The sequence below is a fragment of the Magnolia sinica genome, chromosome 18 (genome assembly GCF_029962835.1).
Source record: "Magnolia sinica isolate HGM2019 chromosome 18, MsV1, whole genome shotgun sequence".
NCBI lineage: Eukaryota > Viridiplantae > Streptophyta > Magnoliopsida > Magnoliales > Magnoliaceae > Magnolia > Magnolia sinica.
This window is the reverse complement of record NC_080590.1, coordinates 28,050,717-28,077,171: the sequence shown is the minus strand read 5'-3', so window position 1 is coordinate 28,077,171 and position 26,455 is coordinate 28,050,717. Positions and strand designations below refer to the sequence as shown.

The 26,455-nt window shown below is 39.1% G+C and overlaps 1 protein-coding gene across 1 annotated transcript; it reads left to right on the top strand.

Moving 5' to 3' along the window:
• The first annotated feature begins 24,339 nt into the window (after window positions 1-24,339).
• Window positions 24,340-25,184, top strand: LOC131233519 (uncharacterized). The gene is made up of 2 exons (XM_058230262.1): window positions 24,340-24,459; window positions 24,537-25,184. The coding sequence occupies exons 1-2, from the start codon at window positions 24,449-24,451 to the stop codon at window positions 25,069-25,071; spliced, it is 546 nt and encodes a 181-aa protein (XP_058086245.1). The 5' UTR covers window positions 24,340-24,448; the 3' UTR covers window positions 25,072-25,184.
• Window positions 25,185-26,455: the final 1,271 nt, after the last annotated feature.

The following is a 26,455-nucleotide window of genomic DNA, read 5'->3' as shown; positions in this document are numbered from 1 at the left end:
TAGGATTAGGTGTAGGTTTTACATTTAGGTTTTAGGTTTAGGTTTAGGTTATAGGTTACAGGTTAAGGTTAAGGTTTAGATTTAGGCTTAGGTTTAAGCTATAAGCTATAGGTTTAGGGAATTGAGAATAGGTTAAGGTTTAGGTTTAGGAAATTGGGTTCGCGTTCGGGATAGAGTTTAGGTTTGGGTTTTCAAGTTTAAGTTTAGGTTTAGGTTAGGGAGTTGAGATTAGAATTAGGTGTAGGTTTAGGTTTAAGGATTTGAGAATACATTTAGGTTTTAGGTTTAGGTTTAGGTTATAGGTTATAGGTTTAGGTTATAAGTTATAGGTTTAGGGAATTGAGAATAGGTTAAGGTTTAGGTTTAGGAAATCGGTTTCGGGTTCGGGATCGGGTTTAGGTTTGGGTTTTCAAGTTTAGGTTTAGGTTTAGGTTAGGGAGTTGAGATTAAGATTAGGTGTAGGTATAGGTTTAGGGATTTGAGAATACATTTAGGTTTTAGGTTTTAGGTTTTAAGTTATAGGTTTAGGTTTAGGTTTTAGGTTATAGGTTATAAGTTTAGGTTATAGGTTATAGGTTATAGGTTAAGGTTTAGGTTATAGGTTTTGGTTTAGGTTTAGGTTAAGGTTTAGGTTTAGGTTTAGGTTTAGGTTTTAGTTATAGGTTATAGTATATAGGTTATAGCTTTAGGAAATTGAAAATAGGTTAAGGTTAAGGTTTACGTTTAGGAAATCGGGTCCGGGTTCGGGATCAGGTTTAGGTTTGGGTTTTCTAGTTTAGGTTTAAGTTTAGGTTAGGGAGTTGAGATTAGGATTAGGTGTAGGTTTAGGTTTAAGGATTTGAGAATACATTTAGGTTTTAGGTTTAGGTTTAGGTTTTAGACTTAGGTTCAGGTTATAGGTTTAGGTTATAAGTGCAGGTAATAGGTTTAGGTTTAGGTTAGGTTATAGGTTAAGGTTTAGGGAATTGAGAATAGGTTAAGGTTTAGGTTTGAGAAATCGGGTTTGGGTTCGGGATCGGGTTTAGGTTTGAGTTTTCAAGTTTAGATTTAGGTTTAGGTTAGGGAGTTGAGATTAGGATTAGGAGTAGGTTTGGGTTTAGGGATTTGAGAATACATTTAGGTTTTAGGTTTAGGTTTAGGTTTAGGTTAAGGTTTAGGTTTAGGTTTAGGTTTAGGTTATAAGCTATAGGTTTAGGGAATTGAGAATAGGTTAAGGTTTAGGTTTAGGAAATCGGGTTCAGGTTTGGGATCGGGTTTAGTTTTGGGTTTTCAAGTTTAGGTTTAGGTTTAGGTTAGGGAGTTGAGATTAGGATTAGGTGTAGGTTTAGGTTTAGAGATTTGAGAATACATTAGGTTATAGGTTTAGGTTATAGGTTATAGGTTTAGGTTTAAGTTATAAGCTATAGGTTTAGGGAATTGAGAATATGTTATGGTTTAGGTTTAGGAAATCAGGTTCGGGTTTGGGATCAGGTTTAGGTTTGGGTTTTCAAGTTTAGGTTTAGGTTTAGGTTAGGGAGTTGAGATTAGGATTAGGTGTAGGTTTAGGTTTAGGGATTTGAGAATACATTAGGTTTTAGGTTTAGGTTTAGGTTATAGGTTAAGGTTTAGGTTTGGGTTATAAGCTATAGGTTTAGGGAATTGAGAATAGGTTAAGGTTTAGGTTTAGGAAATCGGGTTCGTGTTTGGGATCGGGTTTAGGTTTGGGTTTTCAAGTTTAGGTTTAGGTTTAGGTTAGGGAGTTGAGATTAGGATTAGGTGTAGGTTTAGGTTTAGAGATTTTAGAATACATTTAGGTTATAGGTTATAGGTTATATGTTTAGGTTTAGGGTTAGGTTTAGGTTATAAGCTATATGTTTATGGAATTGAGAATATGTTAAGGTTTATGTTTAGGAAATCGGGCTCGGGTTAGGGATCGGGTTTAGGTTTGGGTTTTCAAGTTTTGGTTTAGGTTTAGGTTAGGGAGTTGAGATTAGGATTAGGTGTAGGTTTAGGTTTAGGGATTTGAGAATACATTTAGGTTTTAGGTTTAGGTTTAGGTTATAGGTTATAGGTTTAGGTTAAGGTTTAGGTTTAGGTTATAAGCTATAGGTTTAGGGAATTGAGAATAGGTTAAGGTTTAGGTTTAGGAAATCGGGTTTAGGTTCGGGATTGGGTTTAGGTTTGGGTTTTCAAGTTTAAGTTTAGGTTTAGGTTAGGGAGTTGAGATTAGGATTAAGTGTAGGTTTAAGTTTAGGGATTTGAGAATACATTCGGTTTTAGGTTTAGATTTAGGTTATAGGGTGTAGGTTTAGGTTTAGGTTTAGGTTATAAGCTATAGGTTTAGGGAATTGAGAATAGGTTAAGGTTTAGGTTTAGGAAATCGGGTTCGGGTTCGAAATCGGGTTTAGGTTTGGGTTTTCAAGTTTAGGTTTAGGTTTAGGTTAGGGAGTTGAGATTAAGATTAGGTGCAGGTTTAGGTTTAAGGATTCGAGAATACATTTAGGTTTTAGGTTTAGGTTTAGGTTATAGGTTATAGGTTTAGGTTATATGTTATAGGTTTAGGTTATAAGATATAGGTTTAGGAATTGAGAATAGGTTAAGGTTTAGGTTTAGGAAATCAGTTTCGGGTTCGGGATCGGGTTTAGGTTTGGGTTTTCAAGTTTAGGTTTAGGTTTAGGTTAGGGAGTTGAGATTAGGATTAGGTGTAGGTTTTACATTTAGGTTTTAGGTTTAGGTTTAGGTTATAGGTTACAGGTTTAGGTTTAGGCTTAGGTTTAGGTTAAAAGATATAGGTTTAGGGAATTGAGAATAGGTTAAGGTTTAGGTTTAGGAAATCGGGTTCGGGTTCGAGATCAGGTTTAGGTTTAGGTTAGGGAGTTGAGATTAGGATTAGGTGTAGGTTTAGGTTTAGGGATTTGAGAATACATTTAGGTTTTAGGTTTAGGTTTAGGTTATAGGTTATAGGTTATAGGTTTAGGTTAAGGTTTAGGTTTAGGTTATAAGCTATAGGTTTAGGGAATTGAGAATAGGTTAAGGTTTAGGTTTAGGAAATCGGGTTCGGGTTCGGGATCGGGTTTAGGCTTGGGTTTTCAAGTTTAAGTTTAGGTTTAGGTTAGGGAGTTGAGATTAGGATTAGGTGTAGGTTTTGGTTTCGGGATTTGAGAATACATTAGGTTTTAGGTTTAGGTTTAGGTTATAGGGTATAGGTTTAGGTTTAGGTTATAAGCTATAGGTTTAGGGAATTGAGAATAGGTTAAGGTTTAGGTTTAGGAAATTGGGTTCGGGTTCGAGATCAGGTTTAGGTTTGGGTTTTCAAGTTTAGGTTTAAGTTTAGGTTAGGGAATTGAGATTAGGATTAAGTGTATGTTTAGGTTTAAGGATTTGAGAATACATTTAAGTTTTAGGTTTAGGTTTAGGTCATAGGTTATAAGTTTAGGTTATAAGTTATAGGTTTAGGTTATAAGCTATAGGTTTAGGAATTGAGAATAGGTTAAGGTTTAGGTTTAGGAAATCGGTTTCGGGTTCGGGATCGGGTTTAGGTTTGGGTTTTCAAGTTTAAGTTTAGGTTTAGTTTAGGGAGTTGAGATTAGGATTAAGTGTAGGTTTAGGTTTAGGGATTTGAGAATATATTTAGGTTTTAGGTTTAGGTTTAGGTTATAGGTTACAGGTTTAGGTTTAGGTTTAGGTTAAGGTTTAGGTTTAGGCTTAGGTTTAGGTTATAAGCTATAGGTTTAGGGAATTGAGAATAGGTTAAGGTTTCGGTTTAGGAAATCGGGTTCGGATTTAGGATCGGGTTTAGGGTTGGGTTTTCAAGTTTAGGTTTAGGTTTAGATTAGGGAGTTGAGATTAGGATTTGGTGTAGGTTTAGGTTTAAGTATTTGAGAATACATTTAGGTTATAGGTTTATGTTTAGGTTATAAGCTATAGGTTTAGGGAATTGAGAATAGGTTAAGGTTAAGGTTTTGGAAATCAGGTTCGGGTTCGGGATCGGGTTTAGGTTTGGGTTTTCAAGTTTAGGTTTAGGTTTAGGTTAGGGAGTTGAGATTAGGATTAGGTGTAGGTTTAGGTTTAGGGATTTGAGAATACATTTAGGTTTATATTTAGGATTAGGTTATAGGTTATAGGTTATAGGTTATAGGTTTAGGTTTAGGTTAAGGTTATAAGCTATATGTTTAGGGAATTGAGAATAGGTTAAGGTTTAGGTTTAAGAAATCGGGTTCGGGTTCGGGATCGGGTTTAGGTTTGGGTTTTCAAGTTTAGGTTTAGGTTTAGGTTAGGGAGTTGAGATTAGGATTAGGTGTAGGTTTAGGTTTAGGGATTTGAGAATACATCTAGGTTTTAGGTTTAGGTTTTAGTTATAGGTTTAGGTTTAGGTTATAAGCTATAGGTTTAGGGAATTGAGAATAGGTTAAGGTTTAGGTTTACGAAATCGGGTTCGGGTTCGGGATTGGGTTTAGGTTTGGGTTTTCAAGTTTAGGTTTAGGTTTAGGTTAGGGAGTTGAGATTAGGATTAAGTGTAGGTTTAGGTTTAGGGATTTGAGAATACATTTAGGTTTTAGGCTTAGGTTTAGGTTATAGGTTTAAGTTATAGGTTTAGGTTTAGGTTATAAGTGTAGGTTATAGGTTTAGGTTTAGGTTAGGTTATAGGTTAAGGTTTAGGGAATTGAGAATAAGTTAAGGTTTAGGTTTAGGAAATTGGCTTCTGGTTCGGGATCGAGTTTAGGTTTGGGTTTTCAAGTTTGGGTTTAGGTTTAGGTTAGGGAGTTGAGATTAGGATTAGGTGTAGGTTTTAGGTTTAGGGATTTGAGAATACATTTAGGTTTTAGGTTTAGGTTTAGGTTTTAGGTTATAGGTTAAGGTTTAGGTTTTAGGGTTAGGTTAAGGTTAGGTTATAGGTTATAAGTTTAGTTTATAGGTTATAGGTTTAGGTTGTAGGTTATGGGATTTGAGAATAGGTTTAGGTTATAGTTTAAGGGTGTGGTCCCTTCAAATATAGATATAAACACAGCCTGCTCCAATTGGCCAGGCCCTTCTAATGTTGTTCATAGAAAATGGACAGCTTCATTATGGTCATAACAATGGTTTCCACCTTCCAAGGAGCTCCACTCAACATCCGGATAGCTCCGACGCACATCCGGGTCTACTCCATTAATTTCGAGCAAATACATAAACACGGCTTGTCCAAATGGCCAGGCCCCTCCAATGCTGTCCATAGGAAATGGACAGCTTCATCATGGTCATAACAGCGGTTCCCACCTTCCAAGGAACCCCGATCATCTGGATAGCTCCGACGCATATCCGGATCTGCTCCATTAATTTCGAGCAAATATATAAACACGGCCTGTCCAAATGGCCAGCCCCTCCAATGGTCATAACAGTGGTTCCCACCTTTCAGGGACCCCCGCTCAATATCTGGATAGCTCCGACGCACATCCGGATACATAAATGGGTACAGTTTCAAAGAACATTATTAACAATGTTTCAAATGCGTACCTCCCTTAGAAAGTCCTTCAGTTGATCCTCATGAAAGTCCTGATCTGTAAGAACCTTAACTGCAACATCCTGCATTCGATGATTGAATAAATAAGAAGATGCATCACCTTTACTTTCAAGTTAAACAAAAATGGGATAGAGAACCATGTAAGAAATACGAAGAAAAATGTGGATTTCTTTGAATATGATAGAGAGATTGGTCCAAGAACTGAACCACAAATTACTCTCATTAGGTTAGTTATCAAAATAACATTTACAGAGAAGTTCCCTGCATTAAACACTTGCCTATGTAATTCAATTGTCTTCAGTAAAATCAAATTACTATCTTAAAAGAAATGCATGCCACGCATACGAAACATCATTTTCAAACCAAACTACACTCGCTATTTTCAAATCTCACGAGGCCACTTCATTCCCCCACTATCTCCCTCGATTTCCCCACTCTCACCTCTCCGTCTCTCTCTCTTGAAGCAAAAAAGAAGAAGATGAAAAAAAACTCATTTATGTTTTTTCAATCCATCTTCCATTTTCTTCTTAATAAGAAAATTCATATTTACTAATATTCCCATTTTTTCTATTTTTCAAAAGAATGAGTTTGGACTCCAAAAGCGTCAGCTCCAATACTCATACTTTTAGCCCAAACCATAACCAAGGACTCCAAAATTACCAAACTGCCACTATGCGGGAACCCCCCAAATCTAGGAAAATCTAATGACTTGCAGTTAACTATTGCACAATATATGAAATGGGAAGAAAATAGTGAACCAAAATGTCCATGCTTATGCAGTAAACTAGAAAGATAAATTGAAAACTTTCTAACAGTGTGCATTTTACCTGAGGAAGGCCTCCCATATTTGTATTGTTGGTTACTCATCCCTTTGTCTACAAGCCGTAATCGACCAACAATTTCTATCGCTACCTATACTCTGAAACCAACACAAATATAACTGGGAAACAATATATGAAATAAGAAAAAATGAATTTACCTTTAAAAAAAAAGAGGATAAAATAAATTTATAGAGCTTTAAGCAAATGGGAATTAGCTGTCATAACTATTTGCACTTTTTAGGTCATGTTTGGAAATGTGGAGTCCAAGGAAAATAAAGGAACAAAATATATCTAACAATGGTTTAGGTTAAGGTTATAGGTTTAGGTTTAGGTTAATGTTGTTGGTTATAGGTTTAGGTTATAAGTTTATGTTAATGTTTTAGGTTATAGGTTTAGGTTATAGGTTTAGGTTTTTGAGAATACATTTACGTTTTAGGTTTAGGTTTAGGTTTTACGTTTAGGTTAAGGTTACAGGTTTAGGTTTAGGTTTAGGTTATAAGTGTAGGTTATAGGTTTAGGTTTAGGTTAGGTTATAGGTTAAGGTTTAGGTTTAGGTTATAGGTTTAGATTTGAGAATAGGTTTAGGTTATAAGTATAGGTTTAGGTTAAGGTGTAGGTTAAGGTTTAGGGAATTGAGTTTATGTTATAGGTTATAGGTTTTTGGTTAAGGTTTAGGTTATAGTTATAGGATTTGGGATTTGAGTATAGGTTCAGATATGTCAGGTTCACTTTCACTTCAGTAATGTAACTTTCCTTGAATTTATAAAGCGAAAGTATGAGTATGTATTTGGTCGGCATTCAGCTCACTTCGGTCATTTCGTAGAAGCCAGAAATTAGGGAACCGAGTTTTACAAGATCTTGTCTATAATAAAGTCAAAAATAGGAAATTACAGGTAAGGGTAACATACCAACAAATGCTTGGGACTGTACAATCACTGTAATTTTGTTCTATAACCCATTCATAATTGTCCCAGATCGAAAGAATGGTTCAGATCATCATATAAATTTAATCATCCCACATTGACTAGATCTCCTCAGTCTACATTATCAAGTTTAGTTCACCACTTTACTAAAACTGAACAATCTCGAGCAGAATTTCCATCCTCCATGCAGCAAAAACAAGATGCAGATCTAACATGCAGTCTCATGATGTTGAATTCAACTTAATATCATGCAGAACCAACTGCAATGATAGCCACATAGCCAAATATTAAAATGAATCTATCAACACAAGGGGAAAAAAAATAATCCAAGATACGGAAAACTATAGGGAAAAGATCAATGTACCATATCCATTCTCAGGAAGTCAAGTACTGCATGGTTTTAGATCAATGTACTTGCATGGCAAACCATGATATTATTTATCTCCACATCCATATTCTCAGGCAGTCGAATGATGCTGCTTTTAGATCAACATATCTGACAACAATGACATTATCCCCCTAATGAGTAAGAGAGATTTAGAAGGAAATGAGTTCCTAGAAAAGATGATACAGGGACAAGTAAATAGAGGATTCATGATCTGATGTTGAACTCAACAGGTGGCACTTTGGCAATTGCATCTGTTTTATTGTGAAGCAACACCCACTTTATTAGCCAAGTATATTCCTTCAGTAATTCATAATATCTTACCAACTACCGGAAGTAACACCTAGATCACTTTATGACAATAAAATATGAGTTGGTGACAACTAATGTTTGCATTTAGATGTATTTTGAAATGCAATTGAAGATAGATATTGGCTAGCCATACAAAGATTGGCAGCCATGCCAAAGAGTATGCCAAAATTTTAGAGCCAGGAGGCTTGATCTCGTTTGAATAAATAAAAACCTATCCTTAAAATAAAAAATTTGACACCTGATCTTATTGATAATACTACCAGCAAAAGTAATCAAGCGGCTTGTATATAGTTCATCAAATACATGGACTGTCCATGTGAGCACTGAGCACATGTGCCTTATTCACATGTGTGCACTATACACATCTATACACAGATCGTTTAGAATAAATAGCAAAGTCGGTTTCTTACTTCCATGCAAATTAGTTCATTTCCTGTAAGCATCTCCCAAGCAGACAATATTCCTTGGGAAATAATAGATAATACCATACCATTATGCAATTGCAGAGAGTACCTGTAAGCATCTCCTCACACCGCAAGTCAATCTGTCTATAAAGATCCACTCTGTGACTTGAAATAAAAAAAAAACAAATGAAATCATAGTCAAGATCTTTGGAAAGGTTCTTCCCAAGACTGCCAGTAGCATAAGTGTCCTCATAAGAGGTCTTCTGGATTTCTGTTCTTTTTAGAATAATATAAACCTATTGATTTTTTTTTTTATGTATGTTTGTATTTTGTTTGATATGAATGACCCATGACACTGAAATAAATCTTTTATGTTTTTTCTTCTTTGTTACATGGTAGAATGATAGGTTACGATGGATTTCTGAGCTTTCAATTTGAATTCCTGTATATATGAATTATTCATGTCATGGAGAAGGGTATTTTGGATTTTCCCTTATCCTTTCTTCAACAGATGTTTTATGATTTTGGCTTTGGAATAACCCATGTGGTGGAAAATGTTCTTAAATCATTTCGTTATATGCTAGAATGAGAGGAATCAATGGATTTTTATCATCTATCATTTGAATTTTTGTAAATACCAGAAAATTACATTGACTGGGCAGTCCTGACCATCTGATTCTTCCGCTTACAACTAGACTCCTGTCCGCATGGGTTCTGTACTATTAACCAACCACCTGTACAACAGATTTCTTGGAGGGCAAAGGTGAAAGAAGTGTTAATGTCCATAGTATCGGGATCATGTTCAACAATAAGCTTTATGGGGCAACCATGATGGATACATGGCATCCACCCATCCATCAGTTGCACAAGCTTACGCTATGACCTGATTTTTTTTTCTTTTTTCTTTTAAAAAAAAGGCCAGTCCAAAACTCAACTGGACCACAACATATCAGGGATGGATGCAACCACCATTGAGATCAGATCCGAGATTTCAAGAACCAAAGACATCAGATCTTAACAAAAATGCAGAAAGATCTCCATGCATTCATAGATCACATATAAAATCACTGGATTTGGTAAAAAAATGAAAGAAAATACTGAAAAAACTCTAAACAGCGATAATTCACTTAGAAAATCATCAGATCTGTATGAAAATCTATAAATCTGATAAAAATCAGATGAAAAGCATAAGCAGATATAAATGCTAGCGGATTGATCCAAATCAGGCAAAGAAAACAACAGAAACGAACAGATCTAATGGCTTCTGATGTGAAAACCCTAGATCTATCAATTGCAACAATGCACACAGCATCATTGAAAACGTAAAAGCATTATTCAAACAAAACCCTAGATCTGGCCAGAGATCAATAAAAAAACACAGAAAAACAAGCAGATCTAAAGAAAAATTCCAAAAAATCGAAAGGAAAAGCAGATATTGAAAGGAAATGCATCAGATCTGAGGAAGATGACTGACCTGAATGCCGTGCTCGAGGCAGTAAAGTTCCCAGCAGGCATTGCCGGCCTGACCGATGTGGATGGAAATGCGCTCTCTCATTTTCGCAGGAAGGAGAGACGGAACTGATGAAAGAAAAGAGAAAAGCAAAGAGAGATTGTGCGTGTATGAAGACACCTTCTAATGCTACAGAGTAACAGAAGTGACGTCGCCAAGTTCTGTGGACCCCACCGTGATGTACGTATTATATCCACGCCATCCATCCGGGACGGTGAGAGAGAGAGAGAGAGAGAGAGAGAGAGAGAGAGAGAGGGCAGAGGGATTAGGCGTGGCTCTTTTTTGAGCGCGCGCCCAATTTTGGGCGGGACATGGAGGGTGCTCTGTGGGCCCTACCATGATGTATGTGTTTCATCCATTTCGTTCATCCATTTTTAAAGATCATTTTAGAGCTTTATGCCAAAAATTAGAGGGATATAAATCTCAGGTGGCCCACACCACATGAGAACAATAGTGATTGGATATCCACCATTAAAATCCTCCTAAGGCCACTGTACTGTTTATTTGACATCCAATCTGTTGATTTGGTCATAGAGGACCAGATGAAGGGAAAAAACAAAAATCAGCTTGATCCAAAACTTTTATGGCTACCAAAATGTTTTTAATGGTCGACGCTCATTCAACACTATTTCCTGTAATGTGGTCCACTTGAGATTTAGATATATCTCATTTTTGGTCTCATATTGTAAAATTATTTGTAAAAATATATGGACGGCATGGATGAAACACATACATCATGGTGGGGGCCATAGAGCACCGACCACTAGCCATTGGCTGGTGTCAGGGGGAGTAGCCAATCCGTTCCTAAGCGTACTAAATCCTGTGGGGCCCACCATGATTTATTCATTTTATCCACTCCATCCATCCATTTTAACATATAATTTTATTACATAAGCTCAAAAATGAAGCCTATAAAAATCTGAAGTGGACCACATCATATGAAACAATATAAATTGAATGTTTACCATTGAAAAATTTTGGGAGGCCACTGAAGTTTTGGATTAAGTTGATATTTTAGTTTTCCCTTCATCCATGTGTTTGTGATCTATTGAACAGGTTGGATGACAAATAAAAATCACTGTAGGCTATATGAAGATTTCAACGGTGGAAATCATTATTCCCACTGTTTCCTGTGGTATGGTCCACTTCTGCTTTGGATATGCTTTAATTGTGGACTCAACCACTAAAATGATCTGGAAAAATGGATTGACAGTGTGGATATATAAACCATGACTTTGGGCCACGAGCTTAAAAATAAAGTCAATCCATGACTTGGGTGGGCCACACCACATACTATAGTTGAGAGGGTTACCCTCCCATTAAAACATTCATAATCATTTATTGGGCCCACCTAGATGTGGTTCATAGATCCAACCCATTCATTATGTGTGTCCCACTTGGATGAGGAGTCAGCCCAAGTTTCATACACATCCAAAACTCATGTGGGCCCCACCAATTAAATGCTTTTATATGTTTTAGTATTCCATTAGGAACCGCAGATTTTTTGGTACATCACATTCATGCATTTACGATCCATGTGACCGTATTGATACTACTTAAAGGTGTTCTATTTGCTCGTAGCTCACGTTTGATACCTGATAAAGCAAATCTTGGTTTTCGTTTCCCTTGTGATGGACCTGGAAGAGGAGGGACATGTCAAGTATCTGCCTGGGATCATGTCTTCTTAGGTCTATTCTGGATGTACAATGCAATTTCGGTAGTCATATTCCATTTCAGTTGGAAAATGCAGTCAGATGTTTGGGGTAGTATAAGTGATCAAGGGGTGGTAACTCATATCACAGGAGGAAACTTTGCACAGAGTTCCATTACTATTAATGGGTGGCTTCGGAATTTTTTATGGGCACAGGCATCTCAGGTAATTCAGTCTTATGGTTCTTCATTATCTGCATATGGCCTTTTTTTCCTGGGTGCTCATTTTGTCTGGGCTTTCAGTTTAATGTTTCTATTCAGCGGCCGTGGTTATTGGCAAGAACTCATTGAATCCATCGTTTGGGCTCATAACAAATTAAAAGTTGCTCCTGCTACTCAGCCAAGAGCCTTGAGCATTGTACAAGGACGTGCTGTAGGAGTAACCCATTACCTTCTGGGTGGAATTGCCACAACATGGGCATTCTTCTTAGCAAGAATTATTGCAGTAGGATAATGGCTAGGAGGATTTGAAAGGCATTATGGCATTAAGATTTCCAAGGTTTAGCCAAGGCTTAGCTCAGGACCCCACTACTCGTCGTATTTGGTTTGGTATTGCTACCGCACATGATTTCGAGAGTCATGATGATATTACTGAGGAACGTCTTTATCAGAACATTTTTGCTTCTCACTTTGGGCAGTTAGCAATAATCTTTCTGTGGACTTCCGGAAATCTGTTTCATGTAGCTTGGCAAGGAAATTTTGAGTCATGGGTACAGGACCCTTTACATGTAAGACCTATTTCTCATGCAATTTGGGATCTTCATTTTGGTCAACCAGCTGTAGAAGCCTTTACTCGAGGAGGTGCTCTCGGCCCAGTGAATATTGCTTATTCCGATGTTTATCAGTGGTGGTATACAATCGGCTTACGCACTAATGAAGATCTTTATACTGGAGCTCTTTTTCTATTATTTCTTTCTACCATATCCTTAATTGCAGGTTGGTTACACCTACAACCCAAATGGAAACCAAGTGTTTCGTGGTTCAAAAATGTCGAATCTTGTCTCTATTATCATTTGTCAGGACTCTTTAGAGTAAGTTCGTTGGCTTGGATAAGACATTTAGTTCATGTCGCTATTCCCGGATCAAGGGGGGAGTACGTCAGATGGAATAATTTCTTAGATGTATTACCGTATCCCTAAGGGTTGGGCCCACTTTTTACAGGTCAGTGGAATCTTTATGCCTAAAACCCCGATTCGTCTTCACATAGTTTTAGATGCTATGGCCCACCTAAGTTTCGTATACGACTGATTTTTGGACTTAAAGGGGACACATCAATTGTATGGTGTTGATGTTTTACACACATCATGGTGGGACGCACACAGATTAACCTCATTGGAAGTTCCCATGAGGTGACCTTATAGTACCATTTCACTATTTAGGTAACTCCTTCATGGGTGTTACTCTAACCGTGTAGGGCCCACCTTGATATATTTTATGTATATCAACACCGTCCATATATTTTTCCATTATATTTTAGGATGTGATTTCAAATCATAAGAACTCAATAATCTCAGGTGGGCTATACCAATCAAAACAATGATGAATAACTATTTAAAACCTTTTGAAGGCCACAAAAGTTTTGGATCAATTTGATCTTTGTAGTTTACCTTCATCTAGATCTTCTTTACATTATCAATAAGCTGGATTGCAAATAAACATTACTAAAACCTTACGATGGGCTCTTTATAATTTTTAATAGCAAGGTACTATATTATCATTCTTTCCAGTGTTGTGGTCCACTTAAGATTTAAATCTACACAATTTTTTATACCCGGCCCAAAAAAATAGGTTGGACAAACATAGGGGTGGCAAAGATTTACAACACATCATCAAAATCTCACTTTTGTTATCTAACTTTTCAATTTTTCTTGTCAAAATACAAAATCTTGTTTTCTTTTTTTCAAATATATATTTTTTTACAATTCGTCAATTTTTTCTTTTTCAAAATATCATTTTTTAATCCCACTTTTTTTTATATAACTTTTCTATTTTTCTCGTCAAAATAAAAAAAATCTAGTTTTCTTTTTTTTAAATATATTTTTTTACAATTTGTCAATTTTTTTCACAATTTTGTTTAATTTTTAAAATTTTTCTTTTCAAAATATCATTTTTTTATCGAAATCTTGTTATATAACTTTTTAATTTTTCTTGTCAAAATACAAAATCTAGTTTTCCTTTTTAAAAAATATATTTTTTTACAATTTGTCAGTTTTTTCACAATTTTGTTTAATTTTTTATATTTTCTTTTTCAAAATATCATTTTTTTTATCGAAATCTCACTTTTGTTATCTAAATTTTCAATTTTTCTTGTCAAAATACAAAATCTAGTTTTCTTTTTTAAAATATATATTTTTTTACAATTTGTCAATTTTTTCACAAATTTTTTAAAATTTTTTAAATTTTCTTTTTCAAAATATCATTTTTTAATCTCACTTTTGTTATGTAACTTTTCAATTTTTCATGTCAAAATACAAAATCTAGTTTTCTTTTTTAAAAAATATATATTTTTTTATAATTTGTCAATTTTTTCACAATTTTGTTTAATTTTTTAAAATTTCTTTTTCAAAATATCATTTTTTATCGAAATCTTTTTTTTTTTTTTAAAAATATAAAATTTTCTTAAACATTGTTAATTATTTTTCTAAGCTTCTCAACTATTTTTTTTTTTTTCGAAATTCATAATTTTTTAAAGCTTCTTAATTTTTTACCTAAGCATTAGAGACGGTTTAGGACCGTCTCTAGAAACGGTCTTTGACAGTCTCTAATAGAGATGGTCTGTGACAGTCTCTAATAAATACGGTCTTTGACAGTCTCTAATAAAGATGGCCTTTGATAGGGCTATAAGATGGCTAAGGACCGTCTCTAATAGAGACGGTCTGTGACAGTCTCTAATAAAGACGGTATTTGACGGTCTCTAATAGAGATGACCTTTGACAGGGCTATAAGACGGCTAAGGACCGTCTCTAATAGAGACGGTCTTTGACAGTCTCAGATTACAAGTAAAAGACGGCCAATGACCGTCTCTAATGCGGACGACCAATAACTGTCTCAGATGATCGCATATAAGACGGTCAAAGACTGTATCTAATGTAGACGGTCTTTAACCGTCTAAGATGACCGCATATAAGACGGTCTTCGACCGTCTTAAATGCTTTGTAGACATTCAACATTTTCAGACAATATTAGGGACGGTCAAGAGCCATCTAAAATTTTAGAGATGGCTTACCGCTGTCTTTAAACCAAGGAATTTTAGAGACGATCCTGGATTGTCTCAAAATTCGTCCTTTTTTTTTTTTTTTTTTTTTTTTTTCCATTTTTCACGTAGTGTGGATCAGGGATACTTTGGAACAGAAGATGTTACAGCCTGAGAAGGTCTACACGGATGATAATGGGTCAGACATGATGACCAAGGCTTTGCTTAAGGGCAAGTTTGAGGTTTGTAGAAATCAGGCTGGCTTGAAGAAGGTGAATTCCTCTTGAGTTAAAAAGGGAGAGATTTAATGAGGATTTTCTCCTCATTGCTGGGTTCGATGAAATCGAACTAGCTTTGATATCATCGAATATTTTTGAGATTTTTTACCCCTGGTCGCTGGACAGTTTTGGTCCGTTTTCGATATCATCGAAGGACCTTAGATGAAATCGAAGATTGTCATCGAAAGACCTTTGATATCATCAAAGAGTTACGCAGATACGATTGTGAAAAACGTAGATTCTGTGATTTTTTGTTTCCCAATTGAATTCTATCTCTTTCTATTCTTATATAAAGGGGTCTATGCGGGATTGGGGTTATTCTAGGGTATTATATGGTTCTTAAAGGTTTTCTAGGAGGGCTTAGGGTTATCAAAGGTGAGAGAGAGAGAGAGAAAGCGAGAGAGGAAGCTCGTGGAAGGGAGATTCTTCTCGTAGAGGTGATCTACTTCGTAGTTCATGTCTCAGTGCTTCTACGTCCTCGTGATTGGTGAGATATCTCTGTTTTTCATTATTTATCCAATCCTGCATGAGTGAAGAAGGTTGTAGCGTTCTACTTCATAGTGGATTGTTGATCTGGATGAGGTCCCGTGGTTTTTACCTCTTTGAGGGTTTTTCACGTAAAGTTCCCCAGTGTCGTGTGGTTTATGCTTTGATTTATTTCGTTGCTTTATTATCCCATAATTCTGGTTTGTTTTGTGAGGCTAGATCCTAAGGTTTTGTGCAAGGCCCCCAACACTTTGTTGAGTCATTTCATTAAACGCTTTGTAACACCCCAGGTTTTCAGGGGCCGCGTAGGAACTCAGCCTCCAAATTTCCGGGTATCACTTATATCCTAATTATGACGATTTGTACATAAATAAATTTAAATAGGCAATAAAGAAATCGGCTGAAATATAAACCACAACCACAACTAATCTACTGAAATAAATATGACTAAGAACTACAAGTCTATAGGAATATTAAACGGGTCGTATAAGGCGTCACCCAAATTTTTTTATAAAATAAATGTCCAAAAGAAATGGTGCGCTAGATCCACAGCTCAAACCCATAATCAACCCGCACAGTCTATGGTGATCCGCCCATAAGCTGGAAGTATGAAAGCTCCTCTTCCCTATCCATGCTCACCTCGCTCAGCTCGTCTAGCTCCGCCTCACCTGCATCTAGTAAAGGGTTTGGTTGGTGTTTTAAAACACCGTCCCAGAGTGGGAGTGAGTAGCTAACTCAATGGTTATTATTAGCCTTAAGTTACAACAAACATCAATTATATGATGAATTTAATGAAAGGCATACATTCACAGATCCTTAACTAGTATTGTTAATGTATATACATGTATTATGATATGATGCATGACCTCGCAATAACACTCCCTCGAGCGACTTCATCTCACGGTCGCGCATGACCAACACTCTCTCATTGCGACCTCAATTGCCAAGTCACTAAATACTAGCTAATGCGATGCATGAATAATGTTAGCCGAGTATTTAATTAATTCCGTTCATCTAGTGGATTGGAAAACTGGTACACCCCACGTATCATTGCCCTTAACTGGTTGCGAGTCCAAGACCCCTCAACGTGCGAGGCCAGGACCCCGCAATCCTTGATCCCATTGGGTTCTCCATCCCCGATTTCAAGCACATGGGGAGTGCTGAGAAGAGGGATCACTCGCGGTCACTACAGAGAGGCTCGTCACCCCAGCGTAGGTTGACAGCTCGAATACAGTGTCCCATTCCACCATGCCCGGTTCTCGAGTCTGTGGATCGGTTTCGAATGGTTATCAATTGACTTTAATGGTTGAAGCGTGTTCCAGGTTCTATACAGGCGTAAGCAGACATAGTTAACAAACATGGTTGGTCATTAAGTGGAGTAGACCATGCGAGTTTAAGCGAGTAAGTGACGAACGACATCGAGTACAAGCGACCCATGTAGTCCAACTATTGACGCTCATTCGCATCCACCCAAATCCGCTGGTTTAGCTGCAGGATGGTCCTACCAACGAGACCAACTTCTCCCACCTCAACTCCCTAACCAACTTAAGGGTTTGACGACATTCAATAATATTCCAACAATTCAGGATTCATCTTTTACACGAGTGAAGTCATGCTCTCATACATTAAATATAAAATTCAGATTTTTCTACAATGCAACTATTAATAAAAATAAGAAATTAATGTGCATGTGTGTTGTGATGGGTCACTGAAAAGATCAAGAGTTATACATCATTCATAGCACAAAATACAACCACGATTTATGCAAGCACCAACATACAACAAGGATTTTATACAATCATAAATGCCACAAGGAAGGTTATACTAAAATCATATATGGGATAAACATGCCACATGAAAATTACACCTAATCTTGTTGAAGAACAAATAAACAACCTTTAATCATTTCATAGAATTTAGGGGGACCCATCATGTAGGGTCTTGGTTAGGTTCTCTTTATAGATTACTCAAGCACATCATCATAACACTCATAATCATTAAACTCATTGTAAAATTAGTGATAGACCACCTAAGGATAATAGTCTACACCTTGTGGCGAACCGCTCGATTCACGGCCCACGTAGGGTTATGGTGTTAGGAAATCATCGTTGAAATGCCTAAATAAGCATACAAGCTTGTAAGATTGGAAGGAATTAATCACAAGACCTAAACTTATAAACATAACTTAATACTTACTTTCAATCGTCACCGAATCGACACTAATGAAGGACAATGTTGCTATAGAGGAGATGAGAGGGTGAAGGTGCACAAACCCTCATGCTTCCAAGATCTCCCTCTCTCTTTATCCTCTTTTCTCCTCTTTCTCTTCTCCCTTTCTCCCTTTCTTTCTTCTAGGGTAAATTCGTATGGGGAGAGGAGTGCCCAAATAAAACCATTATCTAGTGCTATATTTGGTGTAAATGGCCCAAGGGCTAGGTTTTTACTATATTAGCCCTATGGGAGGGTCTTTCTAACCTCTAGGGCCCACTATGGGGCATACATATTGATATACACCGTAGGATAGTTAGTCCTAACAATGATCTACGTATGGACGTGATCGACCCGCCATTTGGATGCGCCGATCGACAGATATAATTAGAAGTTTATTCAACGGTCACCGATGGTCGATCAGGGCTGCGATTATACGGATATGAGCAGAGAAATATCCTTACTTTACGTGTGAAGTTTGGTCGTAAACCGATGGTTCAAAATTCTCAACTTTGCATAAGAGTAGACGACCCAATTCACTTAAGTTTCAGCTTATTCCTTTAGGGTATTTGCACTTCTCATGCACTCATCCTTCGCCTCAAGTTGAGTGGTTCTGGATACTACCTAGGTCCGACTCCCGCGATGGATGCCGAGCCCATTAAGACAGACATTATTCTATAGTTTTGGAACTAGTGGCCCACTAACGAGCGGTCTAGAGCTTGTTGGGAGAATTGTAGCATTTCTGGAATGAATTAGGTATTGAGATTTCTCGTGGGCAATGAAAATAATTTGGATTAAATATGTTCATAGTGTGACCTATTTATAACTTGTGAAAGTGGAGATTTGGTCATGATTACTCTAAACCGTCAGTTTTACGCTAAAAGAGTAACGGGGTTGATTTGGTCTATTAGTCAAGATCCGGGCCTTATCTGACTTGGCTTCGGTTAGATCTTTAATTTAGTTGTGATTGTCTTGATTAGTTAGCGACGGGTTGGTTAGATTTGGGCCCTATGTGAGTCAATCATGGGGCTAAACTTGATGTTCCAGTGATCGGGTGGATTCGTTGGCTTCCTACGGTTGATTAATCGAACTTGTGCGGTTCTTTACTGGTACTACCCGTGTATAAACTAACATTGAGTGCTAATGGTCAGTAAGTGATAATATAAGTTAATTACATAAAAAAAATTTTAAAAGGATTTTTGAAAATCCAGGACGTTACACGCTTGCTTGAGCAACATCAATATCAAAATAACCTAGTCACCAAATTGGTTCAATTTGAGTTCGATTCAAGTTGGGGTTCGATTTGAGTCGAGTCGAGCTTAGGCAAGCTCCCGCGATCCTTCATGTCGAATTTCAGCAACCTGTGACGTATAATCGACGTTGCGATCGACCCTAAGTCGTATGTTGTAGATTTGAGTCGGGTTAATTTAAAACTTGTACCATTGCGACCGCACCGTCGTCGCGGTTCCAACGCCGCGTCTCTTGTACCGATCCGATACCCTGGCAGGTAGATGTGAGCCGGCGTTTATTTCGAAGAAAACGCCGCGCATTTGCAATCCCAAGAGAATCTCTACAATATGTCAAATCAATCCCATCAATCAATCCCATCCATTACCTCATGTCAAGTACAAGCAACCCATGCTTTCTCTCTCCAAAGTCAACCCTTTCTCACCCTCTCTCTTACACACCCATGCTAGTCAAGTACACATCACCTCACCCATCACTCACATCCATCACTCTCTCTCTTTACATCCCATCTCCCTCTCTCTCTCTCTCATTTCTCAACTCAATTCCAAGCAACCAAGTGAGGTCACGTCCAAGCTTCTCCATGTGAGAGAAATGTGATTTTGGTGGCCCACTTTCCCATCCCAAACCTTCCATCCTAGCCTTTCATTTTTCATCTTCTACCGTTGAAGTGAATCTCAAGGAGACCGGCATTCCAACGGACCGAGAAGATCGACCGATGGGTGCTTATTAGACTAGATTTTTCATGTTTTATGATGGGCAAAGTGAGGCCCACCGAATCAATGGTATAGATCTCACTTTGGACCACTAGGTGTAGCCGATGGCCCACCTTGATGCTCATGATCATTCCATGATGGGGCCATTCTTCATGGACCCCATCATGATGTTTATCTTCCTTGCATGCATAGGGTCATCTAGACCGTCTATTTTGGTGGAGAAAGGATCTCCACCGTTGATTTTCAATTTAATGGGCCCGCATGCAATGGGACCTACTTGATGTACAATTGGATGCTTGAAACGGAGGGCCCATAGTGCCGGGGTCCCTCCATCACACGTGTCCCTCTCTCTTCCTCTCTCTCTCTCTCCCTCTCTTGTTATGTATGCATTTTATGTATGATGGAATGGCCATATGGCCCACCCGAATGGACCCCACCATGAAGCATGATTTGGACCCAATCCATTTGTGGGTGAGGCCCATCTTACATGTGTATGTAATCCACACCACCCCACCATGTGATGGCCCGCCTAAGCAGGGCCCACCCCAATGCACGTGTTACGTCCAAACGTCCAGGGACGTCCCTGGACGTTAATTGAAAACACAAATATTAGCTTTTCCAAAGCTTATTGGGTGTGCCATTCATGTAGGCCTCACCTTGATGTAAGTGTTCAATCCATGCCGTTCATTCTATTCTCGAGTTCATTTTAGGCGTTGGACCAAAAAAATGAAGCTGATCCGAGTATCTGGTGGGCCATAGTATGAGAAATTGTGATGGTTGCCGTTGAAAAATCACTATTATTTTTATCCATCAAAATATATTCAATATTGGGCTCATTTGCCTTGTATTAAGCCATGGGACCCAATGGCAGGGTCAGATTCCACTGATGCGGGCCCCATATATGAAAAACCACGACATTTAGTGTTTCCAAAAAAAAATAAAAAAATATAATGCATGCAGCAGACGCTGCTGCTGTCAAAGACGCAGGCAGCGCCTGCTGCTGCTGCTGGCGGACGGGCGGACACAACAGACCCACGGCTCCATCCGTGGGCCCCACCATGATGTATTTTTAATATCCAAACCGTCCATTGGGTGAGCCCCTCCTTGCACTATGATCTCCTCGAAAATCCGGTCGATCTGACGCTCAGGTAGCCCACATTATAGGAAACAGTGTGAATTGAATTCTACCATTGAAACCCTTTTTGGGTCCACGGAAGTTTTTGGATCAAGCTGAAATTTGTTTTTACTCTTCATCTACGTCTGAGTGACCTTATGGACAGATTGGATGCCATATAAGCATTATGGTGGGCCCCACATGGGACCCACAATGATGCATGTGTTTTATTGGTACCGTCCACAGGCAGTGGACGGTTGGAGCCCACAGGGACGTGTGTGTTTCATGGGCACCGTCCACTGTCCACCCTGGACAGTGGGACCCCCCCCCTGCAGCTGCTCCATGTGTGTGTGTGCGTGCGTGCGTGTGTGTGTATATTACATTTTATATATATTATATATATTGTATATATTATATTTTTAATATACTTAATGGTGGGCCTTCATGTGGACCCCCACCATGATGCATGTGCTACATCCAAGCTGTCCAATCATTTTGAAAGCCCCTTTTAAGGCTTGAGACTAAAAATAAGATAGATCTGTAGTTCAAAAGGACCCCACCTTGGCATATGTTTGGGGCACATCTTGATTTACTTATAGCCGTCCAAGATAGATCTGTAGTTCAAAAGGACCCCACCTTGGTATATGTTTGGGGCACATCTTGATTTACTTATAGCCGTCCAAGATAGATCTGTAGTTCAAAAGGACCCCACCTTGGCATATGTTTGGGGCACATCTTGATTTACTTATAGCCGTCCATTGAGGCTCACCTTGGTATATATCTAGGGCCCATATGATGAGGCCCATTTGGCATGCATTAGGCCCATGTGATTAGGCCATCTTGATGTATTTGTGGCCCATATTTATGGCCCGTTGTTGAGGCCCATCTTGATGTGCACAAGGCCGTTGTTGAGGACCACTTTGATGTACATAAGGCCCATGTTACAAGGCCCATTGTGATGTTTTCAAAGGCCCATGGGACATGGCCCATTGCAATGTACATAAGGCCCATTGATGCGGCCCACTTGATTTATATAAGGCCCTTATGAGGCGGCCCATTTGACGTACTAAGGCCTATGGGTCGAGGCCTAATAAGACGTATATAGGCCCATTGCAATAAGTGATTCCTTATGGTTTGGGTAATGATATTTTATGGCCGGCCTTGCCTTGGGAGTAATGTTGGTTTGACGTCCACGTTGCAAGGATAATGTTGGTTAAATGTCCGCATTGTAACTCTCCTTAAGGCCCATTGATAGGCCCATACTTGTTGATAATTCATTACTTTATAACATGCTTAGTGCACTTTCATGATTCATGCCCATACGCATCATATGTATGCTTGAGATGAGGAATGTTTGATCATAGCATAAGCCATTGGGCTGAGACATTTATGGGACTCCTTATGAGACGGAGTGCCCCACATGATTGCACGATACGCGCTAAATTGCTGCATGATTATACAGTGTGACTCATGCATCTCGCATATGTGTGACTTGATCACTACACGCCCTAGCGACATTAAGGTCATGGCCTCCACAGGCACATCGTGGATGGTCGTATCGGATACCAGAAATATTGACTCTAGCATTGTGGGCACTTAAGATGTCCTTGGGTGAAAGTCCCAGAACCTTTTTGGTACCAGGAGTTGCTCCAATGTCTAGACCTAGTGGATACATGAGTGCCCGAGTGTCAAATACTAGTAGGCCACGTCTCCCACTGTGTCGTGGTCGGTTAGAAGGGGGTATAGCCTTATCCGCCCGAGTGAGAGGGCTATAAGCTAGACTGAGTTTGACCAACTCGCAAATGAGTCCGTTATCGACGAGCCGGGTAGATGTTGGTAGACTACGTCGGGCGGATAGTGTGGTCTCTTCCACTTGCTTGGTTGTGCGGCTAGGAGGAGGCAGTCGGTGTGAGGTGTATTAGACCCGGTGATATCCAGAGAGGCACTGTACTGAATGAGTACTGGCACGCTTGCTTTGCATCTTGCATATGACATTTGGCTACATAGGCCTCGCATCGCATAGCTTTGATATAGCTGATAGTATTCATGGACTTACCGCATATTTCCGCATTACTCTGATATTATACACTTAGCACTCGCCTTACACACACTTTCACCACCCTCTAAGCTTTCTATAAGCTTATGCACGATAGATGCGTGCAGGTGGCGTTAGGTTGCAGCAGCGTTGAGCTTGGAGCGTGCAGCCGAGCTTCTGGAGTTTCTTTTACTTTCATTATATTGTATTTCCCTTTCATACGCTTTGTATTTAAAGTTTTTGTTATAGTGGATATGTGGTGTTGTTGTTTTGTGGCTTGGTTATGCTTGTGGTTATGCTCCATTACAAAAAAAAATTTCATACTGAAAATCCTCCTTGTAGGATCCCAGGATCGGAATCTGGCGTATGGGCGCTGAGAGCCGAGAATGGGGTACTACGGAGGCTGTCGGCACCGGATTCGGCGATCGGAAATTTTGTGAGCCCGTTTTCTGAGTTTGGGGCGTGACATAAACCTACAAACATAACTCAATACTTACCTTCAATCGTCACCGAATTGACACCAATGAAGGACAATGTTGTTATAGATTTGGGCCCTATGTGAGTAAATCATGGGGCTAAACTTGATGTTCTAGTGATCGGGCGGATTCGTTGGCTTGTTACGGTTGATTAATCGGACTTGTGTGGTTTTTTACTGGTACCACCCGTGTATAAACTAACATTGAGTGCTAATGGTCAGTAAATGATAATATAAGTTAATTACATAAATTTTTTTTTAAAGGATTTTTAAAAATTCAGGACGTTACACACTTGCTTGAGCAACATCAATATCAAAATAACCTAGTCACCAAATTGGTTCAATTTGAGTTCGATTCAAGTTGGGGTTCGATTCGAGTCGAGTCGAGCTTAGGCAAGCTCGAACTTGGTTTGAAATTGTTTCTAGGTAAAAAAATCAGCTCAATTTAGCTCGAACTTAGTTCGAACCGAGTCGAATCGAGCTTTTGAGTCCAGTCGATTCAGCTCTATTGAAAACTTTTCTAGAAAAATTTATCCGAATGTAAATTCTATATTGAATATCTAGGATTTTGTAAAATTAATAGGGTATCTTACTATCTTATTGAAAACCATTTTATAAAAGCACTCGAATGTAAATTCTATACTAAGTGGGCAGGTTTTTGTAAATTCCAAGCAATTTAAGTGGACGGGTGCCGAAATGCATATTAGAAGTCGTATATAGCTCCTTCCTCAAGTCAACATACACATGGCAAAGATGTCTGATCATCGTTCCGGTGGTCCACCACCAGATGGACGGACAGCATCTCCGAAATCATGATCATTGGACTGTAGCACACATCTGATCAGTGGCTCAAAGATACGGTTATTCAACGGTCCAAGTTCAACCAACAAAACTCCCAACACGAAGATGGTTATATTCATCCAATCATTTATCTTCTCCGACTATGTACCCTATCCACAAAGTGGCCCACCAGATTAAAAGTGCGATCACCAGAGAAAGTAACCACGTGTACAGTCAAAAGCTACCCGAATATAAATTCTACAAAGAAACCTCCTCCTCTTAAGCCCACTTCCCTTCTCGCCTTTCCCATCATCGATTCCTCCTGTTGCCCTCTTTCCTTCATCGCAACAAATCACAACCGTTCAGTCAAGGGCATGGAAGGAGAGTAAGTCCCAGCTTTCCCCTGTCATCTCTCTAATCCTTTCCTTTCTATCTCTCTCTGATCATCATTTTTTCTTTCAGATCTGAAGACTACCCAAAGGACTCCATCGGAGGGACGACGCGCGTCCACGTCACCGCCCTGGATGGTCTGGTGAACGTCAATTCCCTCTTCACGATCGCCGTCTTCGTGGGCCTTTCGCTGACAACGCCTAACCAGAGGAGCCTCGAGAATTCCATCTGCGATGCGGGGCCTGACGTGGCGAAGAAGCTACTCGTCTTTGAGGTCGTCTCCTTCAGCTTCTTCCTCTTCTCGAGCCTGGTGGCCCAGGGTTTGAAATTAGCCATTAATCTGCTGAACAGCAAGGATGTGGACGAGGCGTTCCGGGCCCACATCAATCTGACGGTGCTGAGGTTTGGGATGCTCGGATCTGCGGTCGGGTCCGTGATGGGATGCCTCTTTTTGATGCTCTCGATGGTGAACGTGATTCAGATAAGGTTGGGGATGCTGTCGTGCAAGAGCCGATCTTCAGTACAGGCGGTCGCAGCCCTCCTCATACTCGTCACTACGGGCATCTTGACGTATATTTCTACGGCCGTGTACGCCTTCACGCGATAAGCACGTATGCGTATTCCGTAGGCGGCGCCGGACTATTAGGGTTTGGTTTTTTTTTTTTTTTTAAATTTTAAAATGGTTGTTTTATTAATTTGTATTTAGTTCTCTTTCTGGAATGTGTTTGTAAAGTGGGAGGGCATTCGCGCGAAGCCAATCTTGAGGCGATGACTTGCAGGATGCGTGTGAGATGCGCGTATAACATGCCATTTGGTGGACGCACAGGGACACTCCGAGTATGGGTTTTTGGCCCATTTATTAAGGGATGCAGTTCTTCTGTGCACGTTCTAGAGGGCCCCACGTGTCGAGATATGAGTTGCTTGGAATCGTACGTGCGTGATTGTGAGCATGCTAGAAGTCAACTCGAGATGACTCTTGCATTTAATGCAGCTCGAGCTTACTATTTGGTGTGGTCCACTTGAGCATTGGATCCCCCTAATTTTTGGGCCGATACCTTAAAATGATACGAAAGAAGGGATGGACGACGTGGATAAACAGATAGTTCAGGGTAGCCCCCCGTAAAGATCTGCCCGTTCCTTGTTGGGGACGGGCGGGGCAATCCGCTGTCAGGAACGCGGATTGCGTCTTACCGTGCCAGTCTCTATCTGGGAACAGACAGGAGCTTTGAGTGGCCACCGAGACGTATGGTTTTTATCCACACCGTCCATCCATTTTTCCGTATCATTTTATGATATGGTACTAAAATTTAGATAGATCCAAGACTCAAGTCTACCACACCATAGGAAGCATCGGTGATAATGATTCTCACCGTTGAAAGTTTTTTAGGGCCCATCGTGATGTTTCTTTGCCATCCAACCTATTCATAAAGTTAAATAGAATGGATGAAGAGAAAACACAAATATCAGCTGCATCCAAAACTTCTGTGGCCCCAAGAATTTTTCAACGATAAGAGTTTAATACCCATTGTGTAGTCTACATCTTTTTGGATCTGCCTCATTTTTTGGCATATATCCTAAAATGATATGAAAAAATGGATGAACAGTGTGGATAAGACCCATACATCACAGTGGCCACTCAAAGCTCCTGCCCATTCCATGAATTTTGACCTGTTTTAGGATGGGCCTATTCAAAGTTTGTTTTGCAATGTCCAAGCCCGGCCCATTGACAGCGACAGGCATTCATTACCGGGCCTGATTTCGGCATTGTTCTTAAAAGTTACAACATCTGATTTTAAAGACCCAGACACCTGAGCTTCAGTCCATGCCCTTTTTCATCGATCATTAAAGGCTGGTAATGGGCTGGGCCTGTGACCAGCAAAACAAAAATGTAAAACAGGCTGACGTTTCAAAATCCAGCCTCGATCCTGTCCATTGGTATTGCTAGGCTATCTTTCATGGGCTGATCTTAACTTTAGTCCCATAGGTATTAA